A 17,960-nucleotide genomic window follows, 5' to 3' on the forward strand; every position below is an offset into this window, starting at 1 on the left:
TTTTCTCCCCAATTTTGTGGTATCCAATTGTTGTAGTAGCTACTATCTTGTCTCATCGCTACAACTCCCGTACGGGCTCGGGAGAGACGAAGATTGAAAGTCATGCGTCCTCCGATGCACAACCCAACCAAGCCGCACTGCTTCTTAACACAGCGCGCATCCAACCCGGAAGCCAGCCGCACCAATGTGTCGGAGGACCTGGCAACCTTGGTTAGCCCGCACTGTGCCCGGCCCGCCACAGGAGTCGCTGGTGCGCGATGAGACAAGGACATCCCTACCAACCAATCCCTCCCTAACCCGGACGACGCTAGGCCAATTGTGCGTCGCCCCACGGACCTCCCGGTCGGGGCCGGTTATGACAAAGCCTGGGCGCAAACCCAGGGACCCTTAACCACTGCGCTACCCGGGAGGCCAATTTGCTGTTATTTTAAATGGGCATAAAATGTGCTTTTCTTTCAAAAACTGGGACATTTCTAAGTGAACCCAAACGTTTCAACGGCAGTGTATACAAAAAAAATGATAAATTTGCTCAGAAAACTTGGGGTGACAAATAAAACCACAGGCAAAATTCGGGGAACCCTGATGTACGTAATCACACACGGGCGACTGTGTCTGCGTGTGTGTGCGATTATGTACGTACACAAACGTCCACACACCCCCACAGTCACCCCTTCACTGTCTACATGCGCACAAGGGCTGTTCACCTTGAGGTTGCCGTCTGCCGTGATGCGTAGTCGGTTGCAGGAGCCACAGAATTGATCCGACATGGAGGTGATGAAGCCCACCTGGCCCTGAAAGCCTGGCACCTTAAATGTCTAAGAAGCAGAGCAGAGAACAGATCGTAAGAACATGGTTTAAGGTAATCTTAGTCCCAGCCTGCTTTCTGTCAAACTGTCTGGTTTTACAGTGCAAGTTGGTAGTGTGGTAACGCCCTCATCTACGTAACCCCATACATTCGATCCTCGTATGATCCTTAAGCATTCCTCATCGCTTTACTCTGTCTCCCTGCGCATCTGCGCCAATCCTTTGGCTAATAAATAAAAATATGTAAGGACTATGAATTTCTGTTCTTTTAGTTTTTATATAGCACATCTGTTCAGGAAAGGATATGTGATTGTTATACTAAGGTCATTTGGAACAGACACTGACCACGTTTACATGCACACCAATATCCCGTTATTATTTCAGGACACTCGAGTATTCTGTTTTTAAGTTGACAAACATCATATCCCATTTACAATAACCCAAATAAGCTTCTATCCAGGTTATAAACCCAGATAAGATGCCTGCGATATGCTTATCTTGGACGGGATACCATTTTACTGTTGTTTTTTGCGGTCTGCGCAGGCTTAGTTTAGCATAGTATCATGGGTGTTTTGTGATTGTTTTATTCTAAGAAGTTAAACAAATTACTTAAAAAAGTAGGATGTCTGCGCACATTCAGTCCACCATAATAATTGCATAATTTATTTTGCCGAGACTCTATACCGGACTGTATCGGCTTAGGCTCCTCTGACCCCTAATTTAGATATGTTTATGGTTATAATTTCCGACATTTGGTAGACCATTTGCTCATCAACCTGTCTATAGTTAGGTGCAGCTTCTGCCCTAAAAGACTAAATAAAGCAGTGCTCGTCAGACTAATGTCTTAAATCAATAGAATGAATGTACATTTGTCAGTTCCAATTCAGCTACTTTCTCAGAGTGAGGACATTTAGGGATCGAAGAGAAAACGCAATGACTGCAAAACAGTGCAAAGATTGTCCCTGTGCAAAAAGCCATACATTTGGCCTGATGAAACATGTTTCTGATAAGACTGCTTGCATGTAAGTGCAGCATAGCATGTTACACGCGATCCCCTAACCAAGCATTCACATTTAAGAGAGAACATTCTACTTCAGGCACCGACAGATGGCCACCTCGCTTCACGTTCCTAGGAAACTATGCAGTATTTTGTTTTTTTACATGTTATTTCTTACATTGGTACCCCAGGTAATCTTAGGTTTCATTAAATACAGTCAGGAAGAACTACTGAATATAAGAGCAACATCAACTCAACATCAGTACGACCAGGAATATGACTTTCCCAAAGCGGATCCTGTGTTCTGCCTTCCACCCAGGACAACAGAATGGATCCCAGCCTGCGACCCAAAATAACGTCGTCGTAAAATGGGTAAACAAAGTGGTCTTCTAGTCAGGCTCCGGAGACGGGCACATCGCGCACCACTCGCCAATGTACAGTCTCTTGACAACAAGGTTGATGAAATCCGAGCAAGGGTAGCAGTCCAGAGGGACATCAGACTAACGTTCTTTGCTTCACGGAAACATGGCTCACTCGAGAGACGCTAACGGAATCGGTGCAGCCAGCTGTTTTTTTCACGCATCGCACCGACAGAAACAAACATCTTTCTGGTAAGAAGAGGGGCGGAGGAGTATGCATTATGATTAACGAGACCTGGTGTGATCACAACAACATACAGGAACTCAAGTCCTTCTGTTCACCTGATTTAGAATTGCTCACAATCAAATGTCGACCGCATTATCTACCAATGGAATTCTCTTTGATTATAATCACAGCCGTATATATTCCCCCCCCAAGCAGACACATCGATGGCCCTGAACGAACTTTATTTGATTCTTTGCAAACTGGAAACCACATATCCTGAGGCTGCATTCATTGTAGCTGGGGATTTTAACAAGGCTAATCTGAAAACAAGACTCCCTAAATTGTATCAGCATATCGATTGCGCAACCAGGGCTGGCAAAACCTTGGTTCATTGCAATTCTAACTTCCGCGACGCAAAACTACCATTCCAGTGTTTTACTTGCTATATTGTATTTACTTTGCCACCATGGCCTTTGCCTTTACCTCCCTTCTCACCTCATTTGCTCACATCGTATATAGACTTGTTTATACTGTATTATTGACTGTATGTTTGTTTTACTCCATGTGTAACTCTGTGTCGTTGTATCTGTCGAACTGCTTTGCTTTATCTTGGCCAGGTCGCAATTGTAAATGAGAACTTGTTCTCAACTTGCCTACCTGGTTAAATAAAGGTGAAATAAAAAATAAATAAAAAATAAGGCCCTCCCCCGCCCTCCTTTCGGAAAAGCTGACCACGACTCCATTTTGTTGTTCCCTGCCTACAGACAGAAACTAAAACAAGAAGCTCCCGCGCTCAGGTCTGTTCTACGCTGGACCAACCAATCTGATTGCACGCTTCAAGACTACTTCGGTCACGTGGACTGGGATATGTTCCGCATTGCTTCCAACAACAACATTGACCAATACGCTGATTCGGTGAGCGAGTTCATTAGAAAGTGCGTTGAAGATGTCGTTACCATAGCAATGATTAAAACATTCCCAAACCAGAAACCGTGGATTGATGGCAGCATTAGCGTGAAACTGAAAGCGCGAACCACTGCTTTTAACCAGGGAAAGGACCGGAAACATGACCGAATACAAACAGTGTAGCTATTCCCTCCGGAAGGCAATCAAACAAGCTAAGCGTCAGTATAGAGACAAAGTAGAGTCACAATTCAACGGCTCAGACACAAGAGGTATGTGGCAGGGTCTATAGTCAATCACGGATTACAAAAAGAAAACCAGCCCCGTCTCGGACCAGGATGTCTTGCTCCCAGGCAGACTAAATAACTTTTTTGCCCGCTTTGAGGACAATACAGTGCCACTGACACGGCCCGCAACCAAAACCTGAGGACTCTCCTTCACTGCAGCCGACATGAGTAAAACATTTAAATGTGTCAACCGTCGCAAAGCTGCAGGCCCAGACGGCATCCCCAGCCGCGCCCTCAGAGCATGGGCAGACCAGCTGGCTGGTGTGTTTACGGACATATTCAATCAATCCTTATCCCAGTCTGCTGTTCCCCACCTGCTTCAAGAGGGCCACCATTGTCCCTGTTCCCAAGAAAGCTAAGGTAACTGAGATAAACGACTACCGCCCCGTAGCACCCACTTCCGTCATCATGAAGTGCTTTGAGAGACTAGTCAAGGACCATATCACCTCCACCCTACCTGACACCCTAGACCCACTCCAATTTGCTTACCGCCCAAATAGGTCCACAGACAATGCAATCTCAACCACACCGCACACTGCCCTAACCCATCTGGACAAGAGGAATACCTATGTGAGAATGCTGTTCATCGACTACAGCTCAGCATTTAACACCATAGTACCCTCCAAACTTGTCTTCAAGCTCGAGATCCTGGGTCTTGCCCCCGCTATGTGTAACTGGGTACTGGACTTCCTGACGGGCCGCCCCCAGGTGGTGAGGGTAGTTAACAACATCTCCACCCCGCTGATCCTCAACACTGGGGCCCCACAAGGGTGCGTTCTGAGCCCTCTCCTGTACTCCCTGTTCACCCACGACTATGTGGCCATGCACGCCTCCAACTCAATCATCAAGTTTGCGGACGACACTACAGTGGTAGGCTTTATTACCAACAACGATGAGACTGCCTACAGGGAGGAGGTGAGGGCCCTCAGGGTGAGGTGTCAGGAAAATAACCTCACACTCAACGTCAACAAAACAAAGGAGATGATTGTGGACTTCAGGAAACAGCAGAGGGAACACCCCCCTATCCACATCGATGGAACAGTAGTGGAGAGGGTAGTAAGTTAAGTTCCTCGGCGTACATATCACGGACAAACTGAATTGGTCCACCCACACAGACAACGTTGTGAAGAAGGCGCAGCAGCGCCTCTTCAACCTCAGGAGGCTGAAGAAATTTGGCTTGTCTCCAAAAGCACTCACAAACTTCTACAGATGCACAATCCAGAGCATCCTGTCAGGGTGCATCACCGCCTGGTACAGCAACTGCTCCGCCCACAACCGTAAGGCTCTCCAGAGGGTAGTGAGGTCAGCACAACGCATCACCGGGGGCAAACTACCTGCCCTCCAGGACACCTACACCACCCGATGTCACAGGAAGGCCACAAAGATCATCAAGGACAACAACCACCCAAGCCACTGCCTGTTCACCCCGCTATCATCCAGAAGGCGAGGTCAGTACAGGTGAATTAAAGCAGGGACCGAGAGACTGAAAAACAGCTTCCATCTCAAGGAAAGCAATACAAGCATTTGTGTAAGTTTATCGATCGCTCGACAAAACAATAAGTACACTTAGCATCAGGTATTTATGTTCCATAAAGATATTTTTTATATCCAAATACCTCCGTTAGTTTGGTGCGTTATGCCCAGGAATCCACCGGAAAGAGCGGTCACGACAACACAGACCAAAATTCCAAATTATATCCATAATGTCCACAGAAACATGTCAGATGTTTTTTTATAATCAATCCTCAGGGTGTTTTTCAAATATCTATTCGATAAGATATCAACCGGGACAGTTAGCTTTTCAATAGGACCGGGAGTAACAATGGCCGCCTTTCTCTTTTGCGCACAATTCACTCTGAAAGCCCCCACCTATCCACTTACGCCATGTGGTCGTTCACGCTCATTCTTCAAAATAAAAGCCTGAAACTGTCTGAATACTGTTGACACCTTGAGGATGCGATAGGAAAAGTAATCTGGTTGATATCCCTTTATATGGAGCAATGGGAGGCTATGGAACATGGAGTTTTCAAAATAGAAGCCACTTCCTGGTTTGATGTTTCTCAGGGTTTTGCCTGCAATATCAATTCTGTTATACTCACAGACAATATTTTGACAGTTTTGGAAACTTTAGTGTTTTCTATCCTAATCTGTCAATTATATGCATATTCTAGCATCTGGTCCTGAGAAATAGGCTGTTTACTTTGGGAACGTTATTTTTTCAAACATAAAAATAGTGCCCCCTAGCTTAAAGAGGTTAAACAGCTACAATTAACATTGAGTGGCTGCTGCCAACACACTGACTGAACTCCAGCCACTTTAATAATGGGAATTGATGTAAAAAAATATCACTAGCCACTTAATATAATGTTTACATACCCTACATTACTCATCTCATATGTATATGTATGTACTGTACTCTATATCATCTACTGCATCATTTTGTAATACATGCATCACTAGCCACTTTAAACTATGCCACTTTGTTTACATACCCTACATTACTCATCTCATATGTATATACTGTACTCGACACCATCTAGCCTATGCCGTTCTGTACCATCACTCATTCATATAACTGTATGTACATATTCTTTATCCCTTTACACTTGTGTGTATAAGGTAGTAGTTTTGGAATTGTTAGGTTAGATTACTCGTTGGTTATTAATGCATTGTCGGAACTAGAAGCACAAGCATTTCGCTACACTCGCATTAACATCTGCTAACCATGTGTGTGACAAATACATTTGATTTCTCCACTGATCTTTCCAAGACAAAATTATAATTTTACGGCCATTTTTATTAAATTCATATTTTAGTATTAAAGTTTATATTCTATTAATCTATATCTCAGTCAGTGTCTAGGTTTTTAGCTTTTATTCCATTTAACCCAAAATAACCTAAATTAGGAATATTCTGTTTATTCATGAGTAGAGGGATACTCGTGAGCGGGATATGAAAGGTGCGTGTAAACAGCTCATCCAAATAAGACCTTAACCGGGATATGAACTACACTGCTCAAAAAAATAAAAGGGAACACTTATAAACAACACAATGTAACTCCAAGTCAATCACACTTCTGTGAAATCAAACTGTCCACTTAGGAAGCAACACTGATTGACAATACATTAAACATGCTGTTGTGCAAATGGAATAGACAACAGGTGGAAATTATAGGCAATTAGCAAGACACCCCCAATAAAGGAGTGGTTCTGCAGGTGGTGACCACAGACCACTTCTCAGTTCCTATGCTTCCTGGCTGATGTTTTGGTCACTTTTGAATGCTGGCGGTGCTTTCACTCTAGTGGTAGCATGAGACGGAGTCTACAACCCTCACAAGTGGCTCAGGTAGTGCAGCTCATCCAGGGTGGCACATCAATGCGAGCTGTGGCAAGAAGGTTTGCTGTGTCTGTCAGCGTAGTGTCCAGAGCATGGAGGCGCTACCAGGAGACAGGCCAGTACATCAGGAGAAGTGGAGGAGGCCTTAGGAGGGCAACAACCCAGCAGCAGGACCACTACCTCCGCCTTTGTGCAAGGTGGAGCAGGAGTAGCACTGCCAGAGCCCTGCAAAATGACCTCCAGCAGGACACAAATGTGCATGTGTCTGCTCAAACGGTCAGAAACAGACTCCATGACGGTGGTATGAGGGCCCGACGTCCACAGGTGGGGGTTGTGCTTATAGCCTAACACCGTGCAGGACGTTTGGCATTTGCCAGAGAACACCAAGATTGGCAAATTCGCCATTGGCGCCCTGTGCTCTTCACAGATGAAAGCAGGTTCACACTGAGCACATGTGGCAGAGTCTGGACACGCCGTGGAGACCGTTCTGCTGCCTGCAACATCCTCCAGGATTACCGGTTTTGCGGTGGGTCGGTCATGGTGTGGGGTGGCATTTCTATTTCTATGTCATTTCCCTTGTGAGACCATATGCTGGTGCGGTTGGCCCTGGGTTCCTCCTAATGCAAGACAATGCTAGACCTCATGTGGCTGGAGTGTGTCAGCAGTTCCTGCAAGAGGGAGGCATTGATGCTATGGACTGGCCCGCCCGTTCCCCAGACCTGAATCCAATTGAGTATATCTGGGACATCATGTCTCGCTTTAGTCCAGGTCTGGGAGGAGATCCCTCAGAAGACCATCCGCCACCTCATCAGGAGCATGCCCAGGCATTGTAGGGAGGTCATACAGGCACGTGGAGGTCACACACACTACTGAGCCTCGTTTTGACTTGTTTTAAGGACATTACAAAGTTGGATCAGCCTGTAGTGTGGTTTTCCACTTTAATTTTGAGTGTGACTCCAAATCCAGACCTCCATGGGTTGATAAATTTGATTTCCATTGATAATTTGTGTGATTTTGTTGTCAGCACATTCAACTATGTAAAGAAAAAAGTATTTAATAAGAATATTTCATTCATTCAGATCTAGGATGTGTTATTTTAGTGTTCCCTTTATTTTTTTGAGCAGTGTATTATCCGGGAATACTGTTCGCATGTACATGTGGTCATTGAGATCATTAGCCTGAGTGCCAGTCTGTTTGGCTTGACAATGAGCAATGAAGTGCACAAACAGATCTGGGACCAAGATAATTACAAAAGGGACCAGCTTTGCTTTCAGGCATCACTGTATCTTGACATTTTCATTAGAATCTGATTTAGCTTGCACAACCATGTGACTTAAACAATTAATTCATGCAACCAGCACACACTGTGGGAAGTACTGCATCTCTGATGTAGCAGAAATAGATAACGTGTCATCATAATTTGTTCCTGGGCGGACCCGGCACATTGAATATTTAATTTAGCCAAGTCGCAGGTGCGAGATGAGGCAGATTAATCATTTTGAGATTATCTTTTGGAATTTGAGTGGGCTGGGGGGGAAGAGAGGAACCTTGGCTGTGTCCGTCTTTCCGAGTGGAAGCTGTTCCAAACTGGGCCACTGCTGTCTAATGCGGTCCAGCATCTCCTGGTAGCTCACCATCTTCTTGAAGTTCCATTTGTTACCTGCAGGAGGCAGCAGAGGTCAACTTAATGGAGTGGATGACAGACCATGATTGAAATCTTATTTATTTTCTCTCAAAATACTTTGTGCGCTTGATTGTGTTTCCCGGCACACCAGGGGGGGTTGCTTTTTCACATTTTGGACAGTTCTATTGGTTCAATGAGGCCGAGCAAGCTAAATCAAGCATACCTAAAGAAAACCAAATCTATTTGCACCCAAGTCTAGTTGAGGATAAACCTGTATAGTACGTGTCATGAGACTCTCTCTCTTCATTAAACACTGTTGGTTACCATGTGTTTCTGAACAGTGATGATATACCTATTGAAGTCCAAATTCAAGCCTCTTAGGCTCGGTTTGGATGACAGTTCATTTTCTTGCCTTCCTTGAAGTAATCGCTGATTAGCGACACAGTGAAATGCTTGCATTTACAATCCAATCATAATTTTTTTTTTTTAAGTCATTCATTTGTTTATGTAAGTATCTAAAAGGGGTGAGTGAGGGTTTAAATGCTAAACTCTGTCACCCTGTCTAATCTATTTTTAAAACTAGACTGAGGAGGTTAGCTAACACAAACTGGTGCTATCGCTTTATCTTCAGTATTTCTAGAAACTGCCAATTGTAAACTCATTATTTACCCTATTCGTAAGGAACATTACTCATAATAGTTTGATTTGAAAGTGTGAGACTGCATTGAACCCAAACAAACATATACCTATGTAAAACTATGTCTACAATTTGAATATAAGGTAGATGGCTAAGGGTCTTATTATTTAAAAATTACAGCAATTTAAAATCCATCATGATTGAAATATTAGTAAAGTATTAGTCTATTTAAGGGAATTGAAAATACTGAGACGATGACTGTTATCCTTCTACAAAAAAAAAAAAAAAAAAAACTTGGACTATGCAGTAAAATGGCAACATTGGCAGTGTGCATTTTTTGTATTTTGACACTTTAAATCAGACAGTAATCAAAGAGGGAGACAGGCAAGTGGTAGAAACAGCGGGGAGGGTGGATACAGGGATTGAAACTCCGGTCTCCAGTCACGTCAGAGAAGGACTCTGACGTGACAGGGAATGTTACCACTCGACCACAGCTCTGCAGTGGTGGCAATGGTCTTTAAGAAAGGTCTACTCACCGTCAAAGGGCATGTACTCAATGAAGCGTACTTCCAGAGGCTTCTTCTCTGTCAGGGCCACAAAGTCCAGAAGCTCGTCCTCGTTGAGGCCCCGCATGACAACACAGTTGACCTGTAGAGAGCAGTGTGCAGCAGTGAGCAACATTAACATTTTAGCAGACACTTATCTAGAGTGAGAGTTAGTGCATTCAACTTAAGATAGATAGGTGACAACTGTAAAGGACATCACGCTGCTAGCGTAGCGAGTACAGCTTCCTCCCGATTCGGTCCATACCTGGTGCGAACTCAGGACCTCTGTCTTGCAAACACACGTTACCGCCCTCCTGAAGCGTCTTACTAGCTAGTGGGGACACTTCAGGCTGAGGAGTAAGTTTCACGCATCCCCATGTGCTGCGCAACCACATATCACAGTAATAGTAAGTACAACAAAGTAGTTATCAGCAAAGTCAGTGCTTGTAGCTACAAACCTTCCACCAGAGAGCTGCCAAAACTGCACAAATACGTGTGTTTTGACTGACTGCAGTACCAACACAAACCATGCATTAAAACACTATGGAGGGAAAGCTTTCCATAGGGAAAGAGTATCAACACTCTCAAACCAACCGTCTGATGTGTGAAAACATGTGAACAAGAGTGAACAAGAGTGAAAACATGCACTCACACTGAACCTAACATCGTGACAAGTATGGCTTCCAACCTACAGCTAGCTTCTTTGGAAGAACCAGCAAATGAACAAAGTTGAGTAGGACTCTGATCTTTTACCTTGACAGGGTTATAGCCCATCTCAATGGCTTTGTCAATACCTTCCATGACCTTGTGGAACCCTAGGAAAGAGAGGAAGGCAACAATGAAAACAGAGCAGTAGCCACAGGCTACTAGGCTTATGTGATACATTTTATTCTAAACGCCTTCCAAATGGCCAAGGACACATTGTGCCTTGTAAGTCCCTTAAAGCTGAAATGGGTTCATGTCCCCCCTCCCCACGTTCTCCCTTTTCAACGCCAGAATGTGAAGTCACACGAGGAATCGTCCCAGACAAAGCTTAACCATCCAGTCTCAAGGCGTGAGACCAACTGCAATTTCAAATCATAATGTATTAGTCACATGCGCCGAACACAACAGGACCTTAGTGAAATGCTTACTTACGAGCCACTAACCAACGCAGTTAAAAAAATATATGGATAAGAATAAGAGATAAAAGTAACAAGTAATTATAGAGCAGCAGTAAAATAAAAAATAGCGAGACTCATATACAGTGGGGGTACCGATACAGAGTCAATGTGCGGGAGCACAGGTTAGTTGAGGTAGTATGTATATGTAGGTAGAGTTATTAACGTGACTATGCTTAGATGATAACAGAGTAGCAGTGGTGTAAAAGGGGGGGGGGGGGCAATGCAAATAGTCTGGGTAGCCATTTGACTAGATGTTCAGGAGTCTTATGGCTTGGGGGTAGAAGCTGTTTAGAAGCCTCTTGGACCTAGACTTGGCACTCCTGTACCGCTTGCCATGCGGTAGCAGAGAGAACATCCTATGACTAGGATGGCTGGAGTCTGACATTTTAGGGCCTTCCTCTGACACTGCCTGGTATAGAAGTCCTGGTTGGCAGGAAGCTTGACCCCAGTGATGTACTGGGCCGTTCGCATTACCCTCCGTAGTGCCTTGCGGACGGAGGCCGAGCAGTGATGCAATCAGTCAGGATGCTCTTGATGGTGCAGCTGTAAAAGCTTTTGAGGATCTGAGGACCCATACCAAATATTTTCAGTCTCCTGAGGGGGAATAGGTTTTGTCGAGCCCTCTTCACAACTGTCTTGGTGTGTTTGGACCCTGTTAGTTTGTTGGTGATATGGACACCAAGGAACTTGAAGCTCTCAACCTGCTCCACAGCAGCCCCGTCGATGAGAATGGGTGTGTACTCGGTTCTCTTTTTCCTGTAGTCCACAATCATCTCCTTTGTCTTGATCACGTTGAGAGGTTGTTGTCCTGGCACTACACGGCCAGGGCTCTGACCTCCTCCCTATAGGCTGTCTCATTGTTGTCTGTGATCAGGCCTACCACTGTTGTGTCATCGGTAAACTTAATGATGGTGTTGGAGTCGTGCCTGGCCGTGCAGTCATGAGTGAACAGGGAGTACAGGAGGGGACTGAGCATGCACCCATGAGTGGCGCCTGTGTTGTGGATCAGCGTGGCAGCTGTGTTGTTACCTACCCTTAACACATAGATTAGATTAGTGATGAGCTTTGAGGGCACTATGGTGTTGAACGCTGAGCTGTAGTCTATGAATAGCATTCTCACATAGCAGTTCCTTTTATCCAAGTGGGAAAGGGCAGTGTGGAGTGCATTAGAGATTGCATCATCTGTGGATCTGTTGGGGCGGTATGCAAATTGGAGTGGGTCTAGGGTTTCTCGGATAATGGTGTTGATGTGAGCCATGACCAGCCTTTCAAAGCACTTCAAGGCTACAGACGTGAGTGCTACAGGTCGTAGTCATTTAGGCAGGTTACGTTTGTGTTCTTGGGCACAGGAACTGTGCTTAAAACATGTTGGTATTACAGACTTGGACAGGGAGAGGTTGAAAATGTCAGTGAAGACACTTGCCAGTTGGTCAGCGCATGCTCGCAGTACAAGTCCTGGTAATCCGTCTGGCCCTGCAGCCTTGTGAATGTTGACGTGGTTAAAGGTCTTACTCACATCGGCTGCGGAGAGCGTGATCGCCCAGTCTTCCGGAACAGCTGGTGCTCTCATGCATGTTTCAGTGTTATTTTCCTCAGAGAGCATAGAAGTAGTTTAGCTCGTTTGGTAGGCTTGAGTCATTTCAGTTGAAACGTACACTACTAATGCCAGCGCTACCGGAGATATCAATGTCTCTTCCTGTGTTTTGATTCAGACAATCCCACAGAGGAAAGGTGAAGGCTAGGTTGTTTCCATTCCATTCATTCTAATTGGAAGGGCAGTCGCTTCTACCTGATAGTGCCATGTTACAGTTTAATGGGTGTTCAACAGGCTGATTCAAGTGAAATGGCTAATTTGGCCCACACCTTGATTTTAGCTAAGTTGTTTTCAAATGGTATTTTGAAAGGCACTGACTATAGGAGGTAGGGCTTTTACGCTTTTGAAACAGGAAGCTAATCAATATCAATGGAAAGTATTTGCAAATCAAGTTGCCGCTGTACACTGATGGGGGCATTACCATATTTGGGTGTCATGTAGGAAAATCTTACAGGTCAATACAATTCTGTCAAGAACATTTCCATTATATGGTTTAAAAATGTATCAGGTTGAAAAAATGTAAGTGCTGTGATCATGAGTAATTTTAACATGTTAAATCATTCATGTATCACATTATGTACCGCAGGGTCAGACAAATGTTTTATGCATGTTAGCTTTTAGTTTAGTTTCCTCATTACATGAGGTGAATAGGGCTCAACCGTTGAGTTTTCAAAATGTGCACAGAAAATATCATGCTTTTTTGTTGTGCACTTCCCTTTTTTATCTTATCAATAAACCCTAAATTGTTCATGGTGAATGTGTTGTGTCCCTCACTTCATACTTTACTAATATACTGTAAGTACGTGTAGCCCTAACAGAAATTCCAGAAAGCTTAAATGAAAGCCAGCACACAACAGTAAAGTAACTTCATCCCTACTCTGAACTTGATGAGTTTTTAATACGGTTGTCAATACAACATACATTTACCTCATTTGGAGACAGAGATATACCGGAAGAACAGCTTTCCCACATCTTCTATAGCCCTCTGGACAACGAAACCAGTCAGCCCAACAGTGAAAGCCCAGTGTACTGTAAGAGGTTTGGCTCTGACTTTCTTTTTCCTGTGTGCTGCTGCTCTCATTCCTCAGCCTGTCTACTCCATCTGTCCCTGCCTCGCAGGAACCTGCCTCCCTGAGCTCTGCCCCTCTGTCAATCCTAACATTGGCTCCAGTCGCTGAAATAGGTGCTGAGCACACATTGGCTCCTTCCACAACAATGTTCGTTTTGGCACAAAATGGCTACCAGGCAACATACTGTAGGTTATGGGGAAGGTGGGTTACCTTTCCGCCGGACGATGAACTCAAACTTAGCCGGCACCAGGGTGTCCAGGCTGATGTTGAGCAGGTCCAGACCAGCCTCCTTCAGTTTAGGCAGCAGCCTCACCAGGTTCATTCCATTGGTGGTCACAGCAATGGTCTTCAGGCCCTCCAACTTCCTCAGCTCCGCTGGACAGACAGATGGACAAACAGACAGGTGATAAACTGAAGCTGTGATACAGCACAGTGACAAATGGAAAACAATTCCTGGTTGAATTGAACACTGTTGACTACAAAGTAAGTGGGTGTGACTGGCTAAGCATGCATATCACAAGATGGGGTTTGGGGATCATTTGCAAGATCATCAACCACAAAGCCCCACTTCACACACCCACAGAGACTTCAGACACTCTAGTGTAAAGTTTCTTGGATCAGCTTCCCTTCCCCCAATTCTAACCATAAACAGGAGTGGGGAAATGCAAAACTGACCCCAGATTAGCATCTAGGAGCATCCTGCCTTCCTGTTAAGGCGAGGGCTGATTTCAAGGTTTTACTGCTAACCTACAAAGCTTTACATGGGCTTGCTCTTACCTAACTTTCTGATTTGGTCCTGCCGTACAAACCTGCACGTACACTGGCTTACTGGTGTTCTTTCATGCCGTCCCTAGGAGGGGTGCGTCACTTGAGTGGGTTGAGTCACTGACGTGATCTTCCTGTCTGGGTTGGCGCCCCCCCTTGGGTTGTGTCGTGGCAGAGAAATTTGTGGGCTATTCTCGGCCTCGTCTCAGGATGGTAAGTTGGTGTTTGAGGATATCCCTCCAGTGGTGTGGGGGCTGTGCGTTGGGAAAGTGGGTGGGGTTATATCCTTCCTGTTTGGCCCTGTCCGGGGGTATCATCGGATGGGGCCACAGTGTCTCCTGACCCCCCGTCTCAGAGCCTCCAGTATTTATGCTGCAGTAGTTTGTGCCGGGGGCTAGGGTCAGTTTGTTATATCTGGAGTACTTCTCCCGTCTTATCCGGTGTCCTGTGTGAATTTAAGTATGCTCTCTCTAATTCTCTCTTTCTTTCTCTCTCTCAGAAGACTTGAGCCCTAAGACCATGCCTCAGGACTACCTGGCATGATGACTCCTTGCTGTCCCCAGTCCACCTGGCCGTGCTGCTGCTCCAGTTTCAACTGTTCTGCCTGCGGCTATGGAATCCTGACCTGTTCACCGGACGTGCTACCTGTCCCAGACCTGCTGTTTTCAACTCTCTAGAGACAGCAGGAGCGGTAGAGATACTCTTAAATGATCAGCTATGAAAAGCCAACTGACATTTACTCCTGAGGTACTAACTTGCTGCACCCTCGACAACTACTGTGATTATTATTATTTGACCATGCTGGTCATTTATGAACATTTGAGAATCTTGGCCAGTAGATATGTCTGCTGATGTCATGGTGCCAATCGGAAAAGGTCACGCGTTTGATCAGCACATGACCACTGGTGAGCTGTGTCCACATGGACTCCATCCCTACCAGAACATCCAGTTTAGACATGCTCAATTTGCTTTTTCGCCATGACGTGGTTTGGCTTCTGTTGTGCAATTTCCCCTTTAGGCCTTTCCCTCGATGACATCACATCTTGCAGATGCACTGTCCTAACCCCACAAACTTAATGGAAAATAAATGGATTCCAATGCCTACCGTTATGACATCTACTGAAAAGCACCTCTAACAACTTGAACTCAAAATGACCAACCATTATTGTGTAAATCCTGTATCAATGAATGTGTGTGTATCTTGGATGATGATTCTTCCCAATGTGAGCACTTCAATAGAGTTATGATTGGTCGGTAACAGCAATGGTAGGCCATCATATCACAAGATACAACACACAGTCATGGCATAGTATATCCATTCCCCCTTACATGATTCATTAAGTTTAAAGCACGCGGAGAGCGAGACAGTCATGAGCCTTGTCTCTCCAAAACACTTACAAGCCTCTCTCACCAGCAAGGGGAGTTAACTTATGAATCATATATAACTGAAGATTATACAACATCTTAGATCACTCCACAGACCAATGTCACTACATTCACATTAAGTCACAATCATAGCTATTGGCTCTTGCCATTTAGTAGGAAGTTATTCCTCCTTCTAGCTAAAATTATACAGAAACTTGCCTCCCGGGTGGCGCAGTGTTTAAGACCGCTGTACAATAGCGCCAACTGTGCCACCAGAGACTCTGGGTTCGCGCCCAGGCTCTGTAGTAACCGGCCGCAACCGGGAGGTCCATGGGGTGACACACAATTGGCCTAGTGTCGTCCGGGTTAGGGAGGGCTTGGCCGGTAGGGATATCCTTGTCTCATCGCGCACCAGTGACTCCTGTGGCGGGCCGGGCGCAGTGCGCCAGGTGCATGGTGTTCCCTCCGACACATTGGTGCTTCTGGGTTGGATGCACGCTGTGTTAAGAAGCAGTGCGGCTTGGTTGGGTTGTGTATCGGAGGACGCATGACCTTCAACCTTCGTCTCTCCCGAGCCCGTACGGGAGTTGTAGTGATGAGACAAGATAGTAGCTACTAAACAATTGGATACCACGAAAGGGGTTAAAAAAAATCAACAAACTAAAAAATTATACAGAAACTGATAAAACTACAAGAGAAAAAGAGGTTTATCTGGCTTGGTTTATCTGACATGTATACTGAACAAAAATATAAAACGCAACGTGTCATGACCTGAACTAAAAGGTCCCAGAAACGAGATGAGACGAAATGAGTCTCAGGTTCTCTTTTAGTAAACATTGAAAATGTCCCACAGACCAGAACACCACACAAGGGTCAAATAAAGCGACCCTTGAATAATTTGCGTAAACAATAAAACTGTTCCAAATTGTAAATTGCATTTACAAATGAATGCGACTGGTATTAGTCTTTCCTGTAAAAGAAAACTACTTTACAGACTCTCCGTTATGCTTCTAAATGTATTTGGTGTTGTTTACATTGTTCCAAACTATTAGAGAAATTATACTGTAACCTAACAGCACCTGATTAGCACACATAATATGCATACAGTGCTTGCTCCTTACTTCATTTTTATTGATCTCTAGTATTTTCCACTATTAGTCAAATGTATTCCTCACATCTGACTTCCCCTTAACCGCCTTAGCAACCAGTAAACATTCACCCATTTCAAATGTATTTCACGTCCTCTGCATCCATTTTGCTGTCATGGGTTACGATTTTATTATAAAACCTAACAGCACCTGATTAGCACACATAATATGCATACAGTGCTTGCTCCGTTGGACTAGTAACCGAAAGGTTGCAAGTTCAAATCCCCGAGCTGACAAGGTACAAATCTCTACAAATTAACAGGCAGTTAACCCACTGTTCCTAGGCCGTCATTGAAAATAAGAATTTGTTCTTAACTGACTTGCCTAGTTAAATAAATGATAGTTTCCTGATTCGACCATATTAATGACCTAAGGCTCGTATTTCTGTGTGTTATGTTATAACTAAGTCTATGATTTGATAGAGCAGTCTGACTGAGCGATGGTAGGCACCAGCAGGCTCGTAAGCATTAATTCAAACAGCACTTTTGTGTGTTTTGCCAGCAGCTCTTCCCTGTGCTCCAAGCACAGCCCTGTATATAACTTCAAGCCCATCAACTCCCGAGATTAGGCTGGTGTAACCGGTGTGAAATGGCTAGCTAGTTAGCGGGGTACGCGCTAATAGCGTTTCAAACGTCACTCGCTCTGAGACTTGGAGTAGTTATTCCCCTTGCTCTGCATGGGTAACGCTGCTTCGAGGGTGGCTGTTGTCGATGTGTTCCTGGTTTGAGGCCAGGTAGCGGCGAGGAGAGGGATGGAAGCTATACTGTTACAATGGCAATACTAAAGTGCCTATAAGAAATTCCAATAGTCAAAGGCATATGAAATGCTGTCAACAAATGATATAGAGCGAAATAGTCCTATAATTCCTATAATAACTACACCTTAAAACTTCTAACCTGGGAATGTTGAAGACTCATGTTAAAAGGAACCACCAGCTTTCATATGTTTTCATGTTCTGAGCAAGGAACTTAAATGTTAGCTTTCTTACATGGCACATATTGCAATTTTACTTAATTCTCCAACACTTTGTTTTTTCATTATTTAAACCAAATTATTAAGTTAAAATAAGTGTTCATTCAGTATTGTTGTAATTGTCATTATTACAAATTAATAAAAATATATATATAATTTTTCTTT

General features: G+C 44.5%; 1 protein-coding gene across 4 annotated transcripts in view; it reads right to left on the bottom strand.

Moving 5' to 3' along the window:
- Positions 1–17,960, bottom strand: part of mocs1 (molybdenum cofactor synthesis 1) — a 54,068-nt gene that overhangs the window by 22,443 nt on the left and 13,665 nt on the right. For all 4 annotated transcript variants that reach the window (XR_002470937.3, XR_016492158.1, XM_021585665.3 and 1 more), the window contains exons 4-8: positions 13,756–13,920; positions 10,472–10,533; positions 9,710–9,821; positions 8,460–8,572; positions 705–815 (exon numbers count right to left, since the gene is read on the bottom strand). Coding sequence is in view for 2 of the 4 variants with exons in the window: in XM_021585665.3 (XP_021441340.1) it covers positions 705–815; positions 8,460–8,572; positions 9,710–9,821; positions 10,472–10,533; positions 13,756–13,920 (563 nt within the window). In the remaining 2 variants the exon portion in view is untranslated. The remainder of the gene's footprint in view (positions 1–704; positions 816–8,459; positions 8,573–9,709; positions 9,822–10,471; positions 10,534–13,755; positions 13,921–17,960) is intronic.

The sequence above is a fragment of the Oncorhynchus mykiss genome, chromosome 26 (genome assembly GCF_057628025.1).
Source record: "Oncorhynchus mykiss isolate SJ-2025 chromosome 26, ASM5762802v1, whole genome shotgun sequence".
Lineage (NCBI taxonomy): Eukaryota > Metazoa > Chordata > Actinopteri > Salmoniformes > Salmonidae > Oncorhynchus > Oncorhynchus mykiss.